General features: G+C 48.6%; 1 protein-coding gene across 6 annotated transcripts; it reads right to left on the bottom strand.

Annotated features, from left to right (window-relative positions):
* Nucleotides 1-407: 407 nt before the first annotated feature.
* Nucleotides 408-4,232, bottom strand: RAB9B (RAB9B, member RAS oncogene family). 6 transcript variants are annotated; one of them, XM_088664509.1, is made up of 3 exons: nucleotides 4,091-4,229; nucleotides 3,054-3,117; nucleotides 408-1,533 (listed from the first exon to the last, which is right to left on the bottom strand). In XM_088664509.1, exon 3 carries the CDS (start codon nucleotides 1,514-1,516, stop codon nucleotides 911-913), a length of 606 nt encoding a protein of 201 aa, XP_088520635.1. In that variant the 5' UTR covers nucleotides 1,517-1,533; nucleotides 3,054-3,117; nucleotides 4,091-4,229; the 3' UTR covers nucleotides 408-910. The 6 variants fall into 6 exon arrangements, with proteins under 6 accessions (XP_088520635.1, XP_034968939.3, XP_088520636.1 ...); XM_035113048.3 differs by having other exon boundaries at nucleotides 4,060-4,223; XM_088664510.1 differs by having other exon boundaries at nucleotides 3,960-4,161.
* Between the last annotated feature and the right edge of the window lie 10,153 nt (nucleotides 4,233-14,385).

Genomic DNA, 14,385 nt, shown 5'->3' on the forward strand with positions numbered 1-14,385 from the left:
AAAGGGTAGCAAGAAGCCAACAGCTGCATTTCCCAGCTTACTGTGGACACCTTGCAACTTTTGCTGCAAAGCTTCACTCTCCCTGGAAGCCCCAGCAACAAAGTGCTGAAATGAGGCTGCAGCTGAGAACCAGGGAGAGCCAATATCAGGACAGACAGAGAAGTATGGATGCCTACTTTCCTCTAAACAAGGCTTTGAGGTTTGGTCATAGAATCGTAGAGCTGGAAGGGACCCCGAGGTTCATCTAGCCCAACCCCCTGCAATGCAAGAATCTCAACTAAAGCACCCGTGGAAGACGGCCAGCCAATCTCTGCTTAAACACCTCCAAGGAAAGAGAATCCACAACCTCCTGAGGGAGACCGTTCCACTAATGAACAGCTCTTACTGTCAGAAAGAACTTCCTGATGTTTAGTGAGAATCTCCTTTATTGTAACTTGAAACCAATGGTTTGAGCCCTACTTGCCGGAGCAGGAAAAAGCAAGCTTGCTCCATCTTCCATGTGACAGCCCTTGGGATGTTTGAAGATGGCTATTATATCTCCTCTCAGTATCCTCTTATCCAGGCTAAACATACCCAGTTCCCTCAACCGTTCCTCGTAAGGCTTGGTTTCCAGACCCTTGATCATCTTGGTTGCCCTCCCCTACACACATTCCAGCTTGTCAATGTCCTTCTTAAATTGTGGTGCCCAGAACTGGATACAGGACTCCAGGTGTGGTCTGACTAAGGCAGAATAGAGTGGAACTATTACTGCTCAGTGGGTTAGGTACGCAATGATGCAGGAATGAGACCGTCCAGCTGTCCTCTTCTCAAAGCCCTCTGCCCCCCACTCTGACTGCAGCCTGAGGGCCCCCACACCTGGCATCTACTGTTCTAGGATGTGCCCTCCCCCTCCCCTCCCCCTTGGCTTCTCTCAGCAGCAGGAAGAGCCTGCCTTGCTGCTGGTATGCAGGTCAATCGCATGGCCCAGCACACAGTGCTCCAGCTGCTCCTCGATGGCCAACACCTGCCGCACAGCTTCCTCAAAGGCCACAGCCACATTGGTGTCGTCCTTGGCACTCGTCTCCAGGTAGGGGTAGTTGCCGTGCTCCATGCACCAGGCCTGGGCCTCTTCGGAGGTCACCTGCCTCTCCAGCTTGTCCACCTTGTTGCCCAGAACCACAAAGGGGAAGTGGTCGGGGTCCTTCACATTGGCGTAACAGATGAACTCCTTCTGCCAGTGACCCAGGTTGTCGAAGCTCTGCCGGTCATCCACGCTGAATGTCAGCAGGCAGCAGGCAGCCCCCCGGTAGAAGGGAGTCCGCAAGCTCTTGAAGCGCTCCTGCCCGGCTGTGTCCCAGATCTGGAGCGTCACAAAGCGCCCATCCACCTCCAGGTCCCGGTTGAGGAACTCAACCCCAATGGTGTGGAAGGCTTGCGAGTCAAACTTGTTGGTGACGTAGCGGTTCATAAGAGAGCTCTTCCCAACGCCGCCATCGCCCAGGAGGATCACCTTCAGCAGTAGCGACTTCCCACTCATGGCAGCAGAGGAAAGGTCTAGAGGGAAAAGGCAGCCTCCGTTAGTGAGAAGGCGGCTGGTAAGGAGCCCCTGGCCGTGTCTCTCTTCCGCCACAGTAGAGAGAGGAATTCTGCCTGGCACTGCTGCATTTCCAGTGCCTGCCAGGGGCAAAGGACCTTTTTCAGACTGAGGGCCACAATCCCTGCCAGGCAATGTTCCAAGGGCCGCATGCAAATGGGTGGAGCCAAGGGGGAGAAGCTGGCAGAGCTCCACACTCCACACACTAGTGAAAGTTCCAAAGGCCAGACAGAGAGGTACGGAGGGCCGCATTCACCCTCTGGGCCTGAGGTTCCCCACCTCTTTGATATGCCTATTAATTTGTGGTACTTCTTGCCACAAGGGGTGGCGGCAACCGCTGGCTTTGAAGAGGAATTCAATAAATCCACAGAGGAGGATGTGCAAAAGTCCTTTCTATAGCTACTAGCCCATGTGACTGCATGCTGCCTTGAAGGTATCCTCCAGGATTCAGGGATGCCATGTTTCTACATACCACGGGCAGAAGGGGCGATGGTGCTTGCATTCTGCTTGTGGATTTGTAGGAATGACTTAGACTGAGTCTGACCCACTGGTCCATTGAGTTCTGCCATGACTGGCAGCAATGGCTCTTCAGGCTTTCAGGCAGGGGACAATGCCCAGCCCTTCCTGGAGATGCCACCAGGGACATCTCTAGGGCCTTCTGCATGCCAAGCAGGTGCTCTGCTGCTGAGCTAACATAAAAAAGCAAATCCAGCTGGCCACTATTCCAACAGAAGGCTAGACCAGAAGTCAGAAGGCCTCTGATCCAACAAGGCTCCTCTGATGTCCCCAGGGCAAGGGCTGGTCTACTATGGAACTAACTTAGCTTAATCCCAGAGGGCCCCCAGAAGCAACCTTTGTCCACATTTGGCTTAAAAAATTGGGGTATAGTTGAGCAGATTTGAGTGACATGACTCAAATTGATAAATTTTTTGTTGCAAATATTTCAACGATCCCAAAGCTTGAGAGCCATTAGCACCGATGTTTGTAAAGGTGTAGTGAACAACCCCTTTGAAGAAGATAACAGTGGTTACGTGGACCTCGCTGCTCACTGTGAAGTTCAAGCTTCAGGGCCCCCAGAATGTAGGTCTGCCACTGCTTCAGGGATGCCAACTTGAATAAAACGTTGGAGGCAGGCAGGTAACTCCCAAGACACGCACCATTTGAATTGCAACACCTAATCACTTTGGGGGGGAGGGGCCAGCCCCCTCAAATATTTTATTGTGGGGGAGGGCCGAAGGGACCTCACCCCTTAGGAGTTAGCCCCTAAGTGCAGGGCAGAGAGCCAAAGGGTGACAAGGAGTGTGGGTTCTCCTAACCACACTCCTTCAGTGTAGGCTTTTGGTTTGCAATTACAGCTTTGGAAACTGGACGACTCTGCTGGGCGGACAAAGGCAGCCTGAAAGTAAGCCGGTTGCCCCATGCCGACAGGGAACACAGCAGTGAGGGCAGAGGGCTGGCTGAGTGCCCACCTGCAGCGTACCTGTACTGTGGAGAGAACAGTCCCACCTCCGGGGCAGCCTGGCCAATGCCACACCTACACATCACTGAAAGGCAAGGCACGTCACTCAGCTTGTTATGCATGAACTGTCCCCCCACCCCACATGGTAAGTGTCCCTTTCGCTCCCCACATTGTCTCTTGATGGGCAGACCTGCCACTTTGCAAAAGCCCCCACAAACAGCACGACATTCTGCTGAGAGCATGAGCAAGCATTTGGCTCTCGGAAAGCCGCAGGCCCTGACATCGTTCTTTCTGTGGGCATGGCTGGCACTGCCATTGTGCAGACTACCCCCCCCCCACGGGGTGCTGCACACAGAGTAAGGGAGAGGGGGCCAGAACTTCCTTCCCCTGCTCCACCCACTGGGGGTGATAGCCCTTCTTTTCCCTAAGGTGAGCCAGAAAGATTGACTTTATTGTCCTTTTATTTACCAAGGAACCTAGTGCTACCTGCTCTCCACTGGAAAGTGGCAGAGTGGGCCATACTAATAGCATGGAAATTAAGAGTCTGGATCAGGCCAAGGTCCCCACCCCTCGCATGAGAAACTTGCAAACAGGAGCGCTCAGCGGTGGTTTCCAGCAACCGGCATTCAGAAGCATCACTGCCTCCGGGAGTTTAGATTTTAAAAGGGCGGATCCCTTTGCAAACAGGACAGGTTGGAGGGGGCAATGGATCGAGGCAGCTCCGGTGTGCTCGGAAGCGTCTCGGTCATGCCCAATGGGCTAGACCTGAGGGCAGGAATCCCGCCGCCCCCCCTCAGCAGAAGCAGCAAGAGGGCCCCGAACCCCCATATTTGGGAGGGGGGGAGGGAGGCGCATCCATCCTCCTCCCCAAAAACCGAACCATCAAACCACCCTCCCTCGGATAAGACCACCTAGGCCGGGATCTACCTGACCCGCCGGGATCCGCCCATTGCCCACCCGTCCGGCCTCCCGCGGCAGTGCAAAGGGGGAACTGGATCCTTCCCCGAGGGAGGGCCCAATGACACACCATCTCCCCACGAGGCCTCCACGCAGCGCACCTGCCCGCCGCCGGCCTCGGACGGGTCTCGAACGCGCGGCCCGCGCTGACCGGGCCGGGAGATCAAAGGCGCATCTGGAGCCGGGCGGGCCGGGCGAGGGGGAGGGACCCCACCGCGCATGCGCTCACTGCCTGCGGAGACCCGAGCGTCTTCCGCCAGCATCACTTCGCGGCTGCGGCCACCAATAGGAAGAGAGCCCGCCTCGCCCCCGCCCGCCCCGCCCCCATGCCGCGACAGGTGTGAAGCAGGTGCGCCGCCGGGGACGACACTTACCCGGCCAAAGGCAAGCAAAGAACGCGGGCAAAGAGGCGGGGGGCGCGCGCGCGCCCTCTTCTCTGCCAGGTGGGGAATGCAGGAACAACAGGAAGGGAACACAGTGACACTACGTTAAGCTAAGGCAGACCAAAAGCCCACCTTAGTTCTGTATCGTCTGTACTGACAGAGTTTCAGACCCAGATCTCCCTCGGAGCCACATCTGGAGGAGGAGGTGACATGTGGGATTATTGAATCTGGGACGTTCGACATGCAGGGCAGATGTTCTGCCGCTGAGCTACAAGGGCCCTCCCCCAACAGCCAGCCCGGTGGTGGCCCTTGAAGAGGCGTTGTGGTTCTGCAGGGGCCACGGGGTGAGGTAGGGAGGGTATTGCGCCAGTGGCAGCAGGCCTACATTATTGGGGCCCCGAAACTCAAACTCTGAGAGGGGGCCCCTTTTGCAACCAGCAATGACGTCTGGGTCACGCCTGTAGCTTTCTTCAGTGGTGTTGTTCCTCAGCAAATCACTGCATATTTGTTTGTTTTTTAAGTAGCTACTACTTCTCAGATTTTGAATAAAATGGCTCTCCTGGATTATCTCACCTGTCCAAGTCACTAGAGTGAATAAAAATGCCCCGTGCCTTAGTTTTCAAGCCTCATATTGAGTAAAAGATTCCTGTATTGCAGGGGTTGGGCTAGATGACCCTAGAGCCCCTTCCAACTCTACAATTCGATTATTATTCTTTCTGTTTTTTTTTAAAAAAACAATGTACAGTGGTACCTTAGTTCTCAAACTTAATCCGTTCCGGAAGTCCATTCCAAAACCAAAGCATTCTCAAATCAAGGCATGCTTTCCCGTAGAAAGTAATGCAAAACAGATTAATCCGTTCCAGACTTTTGAAAAAGCAACCCCTAAAACAGCAATTTAACATGAAATTTACTATATAACAAGATCATTGATCCATAAAATGAAAGCAAAAATCATTGTAATGTACTATGAATTTAAAAAGATAGTACTGTAGATGATAAAAATAAAAATTTAAAAAAAATTTTGCTTGCACTGATGATAGTCATTGTTTGGATGGGGTGCTTTTATCCATTTCCGCAGGCACACAATCAATCAGCTGAACTGGGTTCCGCACAGTCACAAAAACAAATTAACCCAAAAATGCCTCAAAAGCAAAAACAAAAAATAAAGAGCAAAACAAAAGCTCCAAATGCAGTGGTACCTTGGTTCTCGAACTTAATCTGTTCTGGAAGTCAGTTTGACTTCCGAAATGTTAAAAAACCAAGGTGTGGCTTTTGTTTGGTGCAGGCGCCTGAGAAACAATAGCCAACACCTGCATCAGACTTTTGGCTTTTGAAAAACGTTCAAAAACTGGAATACTTCTGGGTTTTCGGTGTTTAGGAAACAAGGCATTTGAATACGAATGTAATGTAACAAAAAGTAAGGTTAAAAATGGATTTTTGAATTTAAAAAATGGAGAAACTATATGATGCAGTTGAAAAAGATTGACAATGGCGCCCATGAAGGGGTGGAGGGAAGTCTAAAGATTCAGGGAATACTATATGTTTATGGTTATAATCAATATTTGAATATAAATGTAAATTGTAAAACTGAATATATCTTTTTTTTAAAAAAAAAGACTCAACTTGACAAACATTGCACTGATTATCAAAGAATTTTGTTCAACACAAGTCCATCCACTACATTAAAATATCCATATTGACTTTCAATTATATTTTTATTGCTTCTTTTATTTCTAAGTGGATTTTAATCGCATTAAAAATTAGAACTGCATGTATTTTTTTTTAAAAAAAGGTTGGCATCAAGCACTGCACATGACAGCTGCTAAACAACAAGCATTAAGGCCCTCAACAATTTTCAAGTGGTCCGGGGCAGTGAGGAAGTTGGCAACCACCACCCTGGGTATTAACTTGGTTGTCCAGCATTTTCTCCCACCCCACCCCACACATTCCCTGCCTGTCCTAACAAATTATTTCATACTATAATATTTCTGTCACAACTTTTACTCCAATTCTTTCTGACAACTTATCAAAAGATACCCTCCTTTCCTCACATATTCTTTTCCGCAGCGGCACCTTTTAAGCCAATTTATCCTCCTCCTTCCCTTTAGTATATCTCTCTCTAAACTTCCCTATTAAATAAATGTTTTAAAAGGAGGACATTTTCTTTGGCACTTGCAACATCTATCTGCTTCATTTCAAACACCAGAGAGGGAGAAACTTATATTTATTGCCGGATTTGAGAACGTTCCTCTTCTTGTGTTTCAAGAAGGTGGGCTTTTTTCAATTTGCTCTGCTTCCTGCTCAGTTTGACCTGGTTCTCAGGTTTTAATGATAGGGCTCAAACAATTTTCTGACCACAGCAACCTTCACAGGATTTCTCTGGATCACTTCTTGTTTGATCATTGCTGCCCATATTAACAAGCCTATCTGTTATCTCTGAATTCAGTTACACTGGCTTAGATCAGTTGTATGTCCTTCGGACCACCATTTTTATTTTTATTACACTCAACGACTGAAGATGAGTTTGGAAATTGGCAGTACTAACTCCAGAGATGCCAGCCTAGATTCTGCCAGTCTTTCACTTTGGTGATAGGGGCCTTTTGGTTTACGATGCTCTATAAAACATTGTATACAACGATGGTGGCGCTTTTTAACAGCTCTGGCTGACCTTACCATTAGGCAGGGTGATTTCGCTCCTTTACACAGCAGTTTCTTGGAGACCTGTACATTAAAGGAAAGACAAAAAAATAGCCAGTGATATAGAACTCAATCCTAAGCAAGTCTACTCAGAAGCAAGCCCCAAATGGGACTTCCTCTCCAGAATGGGCTCATGCAGACTTCTGTTTTCCCCACTGCTTTCTCCCAGGAAAACCTGCGGTTTAGCATTGAATTGGAACAAACAGCAATAGGTTTTTTTTTGCGGATTGCTCTTTGTTCCAATATAGCACTAAATAGCAGGTTTTCTGGGCGGAAGCTGTGCAAAGATAAAACTGCTTGGACCCATGCCTGACAAGCACGGGACAAACAGAAAACTGCTTTCTAGGCACAAAACAAATAGAAGTGTGGGTGATCCCTAAGTTTATTTAGGATTTGCAGCCTTCATTTGCTTGTATTCATGCCACCCCAAAGAGGAGGGCCATTTGGGATTTTCTGCACCCCAGAGGCTTGGTAAGCAACTACAAGAGTCAGAAGCCATTTGAATGCCACAAAAACTGTTTGGGGTTTGCAAATTGGTCTGTCTCCAGTTGTCTGACATGCTCCTTAGCTTGGGGAGAACAACATTTGAAGTCAGCAGATCCATGTCTTCAAACAAGGGTCACCATACATCTGTTGTTGTTGGTTTTTTTAAGCAAGTGCAATAATAAGCAAAGTGGGAGGGGACCCCACCAAGTGTGGATTGGAGAAGATTGCTGCGATGTTCCTGTCCTCCCTATCCTGTGACTTTTTTTAAAAAAAAAGTTTTTATTAAAGAATTTTCATAGTTAACAAGGTTACATACAACTTTATACAGGCCAGCTGCATTTGGTGTGACACCCTGCTGTCATAGACATTGTGAGATTGTGCAGAGGTTTTGTGCCGGCTTTGTGAGGTTAGGCTCTTCATTTGTCTGTCTGTCCTTTTTTGGTGGTGGTGCGAGAAGTTGGAGAACCCATAGCATGGTTGGTTGCATTTACAGTGGTACCTTGGTTTGCAACCACTTTGGATTACAACCGTTTTGGATTACAGCCACGTCAAACCCGGAAGTGCGTGTCCCTTTTTTTGGATTACAACCCGTTTTTAGGGGGGAGGCCCCATTGGCGAAAGCGTGCCTTGGGTTACAACCTGTTTTGGTTTACAACCGAACCTCCAGAACGGATTATGGTTGTAAACCAAGGTACCACTGTAGTTGATTGCAGTGTTTTGATTGTATGCATGGGAGAACCTTTTGCCCTGCCCTGATTGTGTCATTAAAGGTAAAGGGACCCCTGACCATTAGGTCCAGTCGTGACCGACTCTGGGGTTGCGCGCTCATCTCGCATTATTGGCCGAGGGAGCCGGCGTATAGCTTCCAGGTCATGTGGCCAGCATGACAAAGCCGCTTCTGGCGAACCAGAGCAGCACGTGGAAACACCGTTTACCTTCCCGCTGTAGCAGTTCCTATTTATCTACTTGCATTTTGACGTGCTTTCGACCTGCTAGGTTGGCAGGAGCTGGGACCAAGCAACGGGAGCTCACCCCGTCACAGGGATTCGAACCGCCGACCTTCTGATCAGCAAGCCCTAGGCTCAGTGGTTTAACCACAGCGCCACCTGGGTCCCACCTTTTGCCCTGCCCTGATTGTGTCATAAGGCATGATAAATGCCTGTGAGTGGCAGCTGGTGAGGGCTCCAGCACCTTGGATAGTACCAAGCAGACAACTCAAGCAAAGCCTTTTATCCAGTCTTGGTATCCCAGCCCCCTCCTTCTTCTTTGCCTGTGCTGGCAAGCAGGCACCAAGAAGCATGAAACACGAAGCCACTCTGCTCTTCAGCAGTCTGGTGCAGGCATTGTTGTTCTGGGAGTCTCTGGATCAAGGAGGTCCCTGCTGACGGGCACTGTGGATGGATCTGAGCTCAGTGCCTCCATAGCTAGTTCTGCTGCCTCTGTGTCAGAGTCAAGGCTGCTGCTGGTAGAAGTGGTTAATGACAGCCCCTACCCACCACTTTTCTCTCAGGAAGAGGGCAAGAGGAGCAGTAGGCAAGGGATGGGCTAAGCAAAACACTCTCTTCTGCTGCTTTTCTGTATTAATTAGGTAAAGGTAAAGGGACCCCTGACCATTAGGTCCAGTCACGGATGACTCTGGGGTTGTGGTGCTCATCTCACTCTATAGGCCGAGGGAGCCGGCGTACAGCTTCCGGGTCATGTGGCCAGCATGACTAAGCCGCTTCTGGTGAACCAGAGCAGTGCATGGAAACGCCATTTACCTTGCCGCTGGAGCAGTACCTATTTATCTACTTGCACTGCGTGCTTTTGAACTGCTAGGTGGGCAGGAGCTGGGACCGAGCAACAGGAGCTCACCCTGTCGCAGGGATTCAAACTGCCGACCTTCTGATCGGCAAGCCCTAGACTCTGTGGTTTAATCCACAGCACCACCCATGTCCCTCTGTATAATTGCCCCCTCTCAAATGCTGCAATGGCTAGCATTCAGCAGTAAGATGGCCAGAGATGGAGAACAGTCGTGTCCCTATAAATCTTCTGATGCAGCTGAAGACAAGGCAGACCATTTAGCTGCAAATGCTGATGTGGCAGAAAACAGCTTTTTTTTTACAACATTATGAGCTGCGCTAATGATCTCAGTGCTGAAAAGTTTCTCACAGTTACTTAAGTGGAGGAGTTAACACCTGCCTTTGATCCTGGACTTTAACCCACAAAATGTCCTCCTGAAAACTCTGGGTCCAAATCTGGACACACACACACGGCACAACAAACAATATGCTTGTGAACAACGTAGGTGGAGAACAGGCTCATCAAAGTGTTGCTGACCTACACAGGAAGGAAAATGAACATGTATTTGTGTTTTGCTCAAGTACAGGCTTGCTATATGCCAGGAAAATTCCTGACATGTGCTGGTTTTGGGGTGTAGAAATGGCATCAGGGAGGAATTTTGTCAAGGAAAACCTTGGTGTATGGCAACACGATAGAAAAAGCAGCGGAAACAGCTCAAAAAGCTTTAAATCACTATTTTGGGGTTAGGTTTGTGGTTTCCTTAAAAAACTTTGCAGAATTTTACATTTTGAGTCAAATTCCCTACTCAAAAACCCTACTCAATTGTAAACCCATCAGGACAGAGACCTGCCTTCTTGTTTCTCTCTAAAATAGTGTTGATAATGGAGAGGATAAATGGATTAGTTGACAGTGAAATTCTATGCATGTTTATTCAGAAGGCTCAATGTGTTCAAGGGGACTTACTCTGCTTGGATTGGAGCTTTGGTTTCATATTATATTTGTGGACATGTTTTATGTTTTTAGTATTTGATTTTCTGTTAAAACAATCAAAGTGGCTTGCACACTGGTGGAGGAAGAGGGGTGCAGGGGAGCGCAAGGCCCCTGGCACCACGATCCTGGTGGGGTGCCATCATGGCTGCCCCCCCCCCCGTGCTGGGTGCCATGCCCATGCAGGTGGTGTGCCACCCCCCTGCGTGCAGCGCGCCACACCCCCGGGACGTGCACCATGCCCCTGCAGGTGGCGCAACACGCTCCAGGGATGCGCACCACGCTCCTGCGGGTGGTGTGCCACACCCCGGGGGACATGCCACACCCCCTGGGACGTGCACCACCCAGTCCCAACTGCTCTCTGCCCCGATGCTGGAGCATGAAGCTCCACCACTGGGGTTGCAATAAAATAAGAAAATCCATCAGAATAAAACTGAGTCATTAACAGCAATATATTAGCAGCACATAAAATATTAATGGATAGCATTACAGAACTAAATGCTCATACAGATAGCATTAAAAGGGAAAAAAATCCCCTAATAATGTATTGTTATTATTATTGTTGTTGTTGTTATTGTTATTATTAAAAACATATAACGACAATAGTATTAATTTCATTAACTTGAATTTCGCATAACACGGTTGTTAAAAGTTTTTTAAATGGCGGATTATATATTAAAAACTAACCTGGTTTTTAAAAAACAACAACTTTGCTAACCCACTAAAGAGGGAGCTTAGCAGATCTTACCTGGGATATGCTTACCTGGGAGGAAACTCCAGTCTTGGTGTCACAAGGGGGGGAGAGAGAGAGAGAGAGAAGGATGTAAACAAATCTATAATTATCATACAGAAAAATAACATCCTTCCAGCTGCCTTCTTCAGCTCAGCAGGCTTACTGCAAAATTCATTATCGGACGTTGCATTCATAGTCACCTTTATTGTCTGCTGCATTTACAATAATTAGACCCATAAACACTGATTTATAAAAATGACAAACAAGAGTCCCCAGTAAAGAAGAAACATGAGTTCTCTTTATGGCTCAGCACTTCACAGAAGCTACACACAGCAGGCCGAGAGCAGTCATGTTATTTTATGGTTAAATTAAAGGATCTCTCCCCCTGTGGTCTTTCATTCAGCTGCTGTCAGCCACTCAAAAGAGAGACCAGGCATCCCAGATAACAGGAAGTACTAATTCTGTTTTTCGCATCTTAATTTCTCTCTCATGAATGCCTAAGCAAGAGGGATGGTAAAACAACGAGAGACCTAACATTACATGACCAACCAACCTCATGTGAGGGGTGTTTCTGTGACCAAAGCAAAACTGTCATACTTCCTTTTTATTTTTGCAATTGCCAGGAGGTGTAATACTTGTAATGCAATCTCATTATATTTATCATACTGATTTTTTAAAATATGTATGCTGTTATATTTGCTATTAAGTTGTTGCTTTATTATGTTATTATGACATTATTCTCATGACAGTTGCTTTTGATATGTATTCCTGCTTTCTTTGGCCTCCCCACTTGAGCTTTCCCCCACCCCACAGACTTAGAGACATACCGTACTTAGTGATAAACCTGCTCTGCTGGTGAAATGTTTTGCACCAGTGGAACATTGCTGAGCAACAGAAGGCATGAGAAGGCTGTTGGTACCTTTGCTGTGAAATAGATTGTGTCATCTGTTACGCAAAAGGTTTCTGCTTGTGCAGCTGTTGGATGGAATGCCTCTGTTGTTCAACATTAAAATTCACTTTCTGGTAGTGCAAGAAAGAGCCTGTGTTCCAATGGAGAGAGAAGGCTGGATAAAGCCCATTGCCTCCTGCAGCTCTTCCTACAAATAACTTAGTCCAGTCACATGTTTCATTAGTACTGATAACACTTGTTAGGAGTAAAGTGATTTGTTGCTGTTTCTTTGCCCTGGACTTATTTCCCCACTGAGCTTATGCTTCTGGGGAAGCAGGGGTCCTGGTTCAATGGCAGGGAACCTGCCCAAGTCCCAGGAAGATACATTGCCAGTAATCCTGGGATAGATGAGCAAATAGTCTTGGGGCAAAACTGCAGTCTTTTCCAGGCTTACCTGGAGATGCCAGGGATTGAACCTGGGACCTTCTGCATGCAAAGCAGATGCTCTGCCACTGAGCCACAGACTGTTCCCAAGAGCTCTTGCAAATGCTGCACCATATAATTCCACCTTGGAGCCAAAAGAGCGTTCTCCCCTCCCCTGCCCCCTCTGTTATTGCAATGTGTATGGATTCAACAGATGGCAACATTGAACACCAACCAAGGAAGTACTGGAAATGTTCAGGTATCGTTTCATATCTATGATAACCCAAGGCAGCCTTTCCATTCTCTTGAAGAGAATGTTCATAGCTTCGAGAACACTGTCCAACCATCTCGTCCTCTGTCGTCCCCTTCTCCTTGTGCCCTCCATCAAGGGCGTACCCACCATGCGGCAAGTTAGGGCAGCTGCCCTACTCTAGAAGCAGGGCTGGTGGGCAGAGGCGGAGCACAGCCCGGCGGAGCGCGAGTTCGCCATTCCCGCCGCACCGCGCCGCACCCTCCCTCCAGCTCCCCGGCGCGCCCTCAGGCAAGGCCAAGCGCGGCGGGGAACCAGGGAGCGCGGCGCGGTGGGCGGGAACGCCGAACTCGCGCTCCGCTGGGCTGGGCTCCACCTCCGCCCACCAGCCCTGCTGCTAGGGAGGGGCACAGCCCGGCGGAGCGCGGGTTCGCCGTTCCCGCCCGCCGCGCTGCGCCCTCCCTCCAGCTCCCCGTCGCGCCCTCTGGCAAGGCCAAGCGCGGCGGGGAACCAGAGAGCGCGGCGCGGCGGGCGGGAACGCTGAACTCGCGCTCCGCTGGGCTGGGCTCCGCCTCCGCCCACCAGCCCTGCTTCTAGGGAGGGGCACAGCCCGGCGGAGCGCGAGTTCGCTGTTCCCGCCCACTTTGTGGCCCCTCCCCTTCCGTGCCTTGGCCCCTCCCCTTGCCCCCCCTAGTTTTGATCCTGGGTACGCCCATGCCCTCCATCCTTCCCAACATCAGGGTCTTTTCCAGGGAGTCTTCTCTTCTCATGAGGTGGCCAAAGTATTGGAGCCTCAGCTTCACAATCTGTCCTTCCAGTGAGCACTCAGGGCTGATTTCCTTCAGAATGGATAGGTTTGACCTTCTTGAGGTCCATGGGACTTTCAAGACAAGAGTCTCCTCCAGCACCATAATTCAAAAGCATCAATTCTTCGGCGATCAGCCTTCTTTATGGTCCAGCTCTCACTTCCATACATCACTGCTGGGAAAACCATAGCTTTAACTATATGGACCTTTGTCAGCAAGGTGATGTCTCTGCTTTTTAAGATGCTGTCTAGGTTTGTCATTGCTTTTCTCCCAAGAAGCAGGCGTCTTTTAATTTCATGACTGCTGTCACCATCTGCAGTGATCATGGAACCCAAGAAAGAAAAATCTATTCCACTAGAGAACACTAGATGGCAGCATCATTGTTCCTGTCAAGAGTTCTACTGTCTTGTTCCCCTATAATTCCAAGATGAAGAAAAACAATAATCAATTTTAAAATGTCCCATCCTTTAGGTAACCCCCAAGCCTCTGTTTATAAGGGATATCATTAACATGCTATTGCTTTCTTGAGATAATGGATATTGATATCTCTTAATAAACACGAATTCAAAACCCAGAGTGGATCACAGTGGAGCGATACTGTACATTTATTAAGGTCAATCAAAAAGTCACAAAATAGGAAGCACGGTTTTGAGTAATGGCCTAAAGGTGGCATAATAGCGGAAAATAGACTGCGTATTGTAGCCATTTAAGCTGCATTTAGACTCAGTTCTAAGATAGAGACTTGCTAAGGCGTATTGGATTAGTCTCTGCTAAATTCTGTGGGTATCAAGTTACACCTCAGTATTCTGGGACAAAGCAAAGGATCACGCACTGGTCCCTGTTTCCAAAAACACAAAGCTGAATGGGATGGGCAAATCTGTCAATTTTAGCTCCTCTCAGTTTCTAATATTTCCAGCCTTTATTCCAGTTTTCCACAGTTCTGCATCAGTTTGCATTAAA

Source organism: Zootoca vivipara, chromosome Z2 (genome assembly GCF_965207765.1).
Source record: "Zootoca vivipara chromosome Z2, rZooViv2.hap1.1, whole genome shotgun sequence".
NCBI lineage: Eukaryota > Metazoa > Chordata > Lepidosauria > Squamata > Lacertidae > Zootoca > Zootoca vivipara.

Coding starts and splice junctions, on each gene's coding strand:
- RAB9B (XM_088664507.1), bottom strand. CDS start 4,210: ATGCGCGGTGGGGTCCCTCCCCCTCGCCCGGCCCGCCCGGCTCCAGAT. Junction 1,534..4,059: donor GGAGGCCTCGTGGGGAGATG/GTGTGTCATTGG, acceptor TTTTCCCTCTAG/ACCTTTCCTCTGCTGCCATG.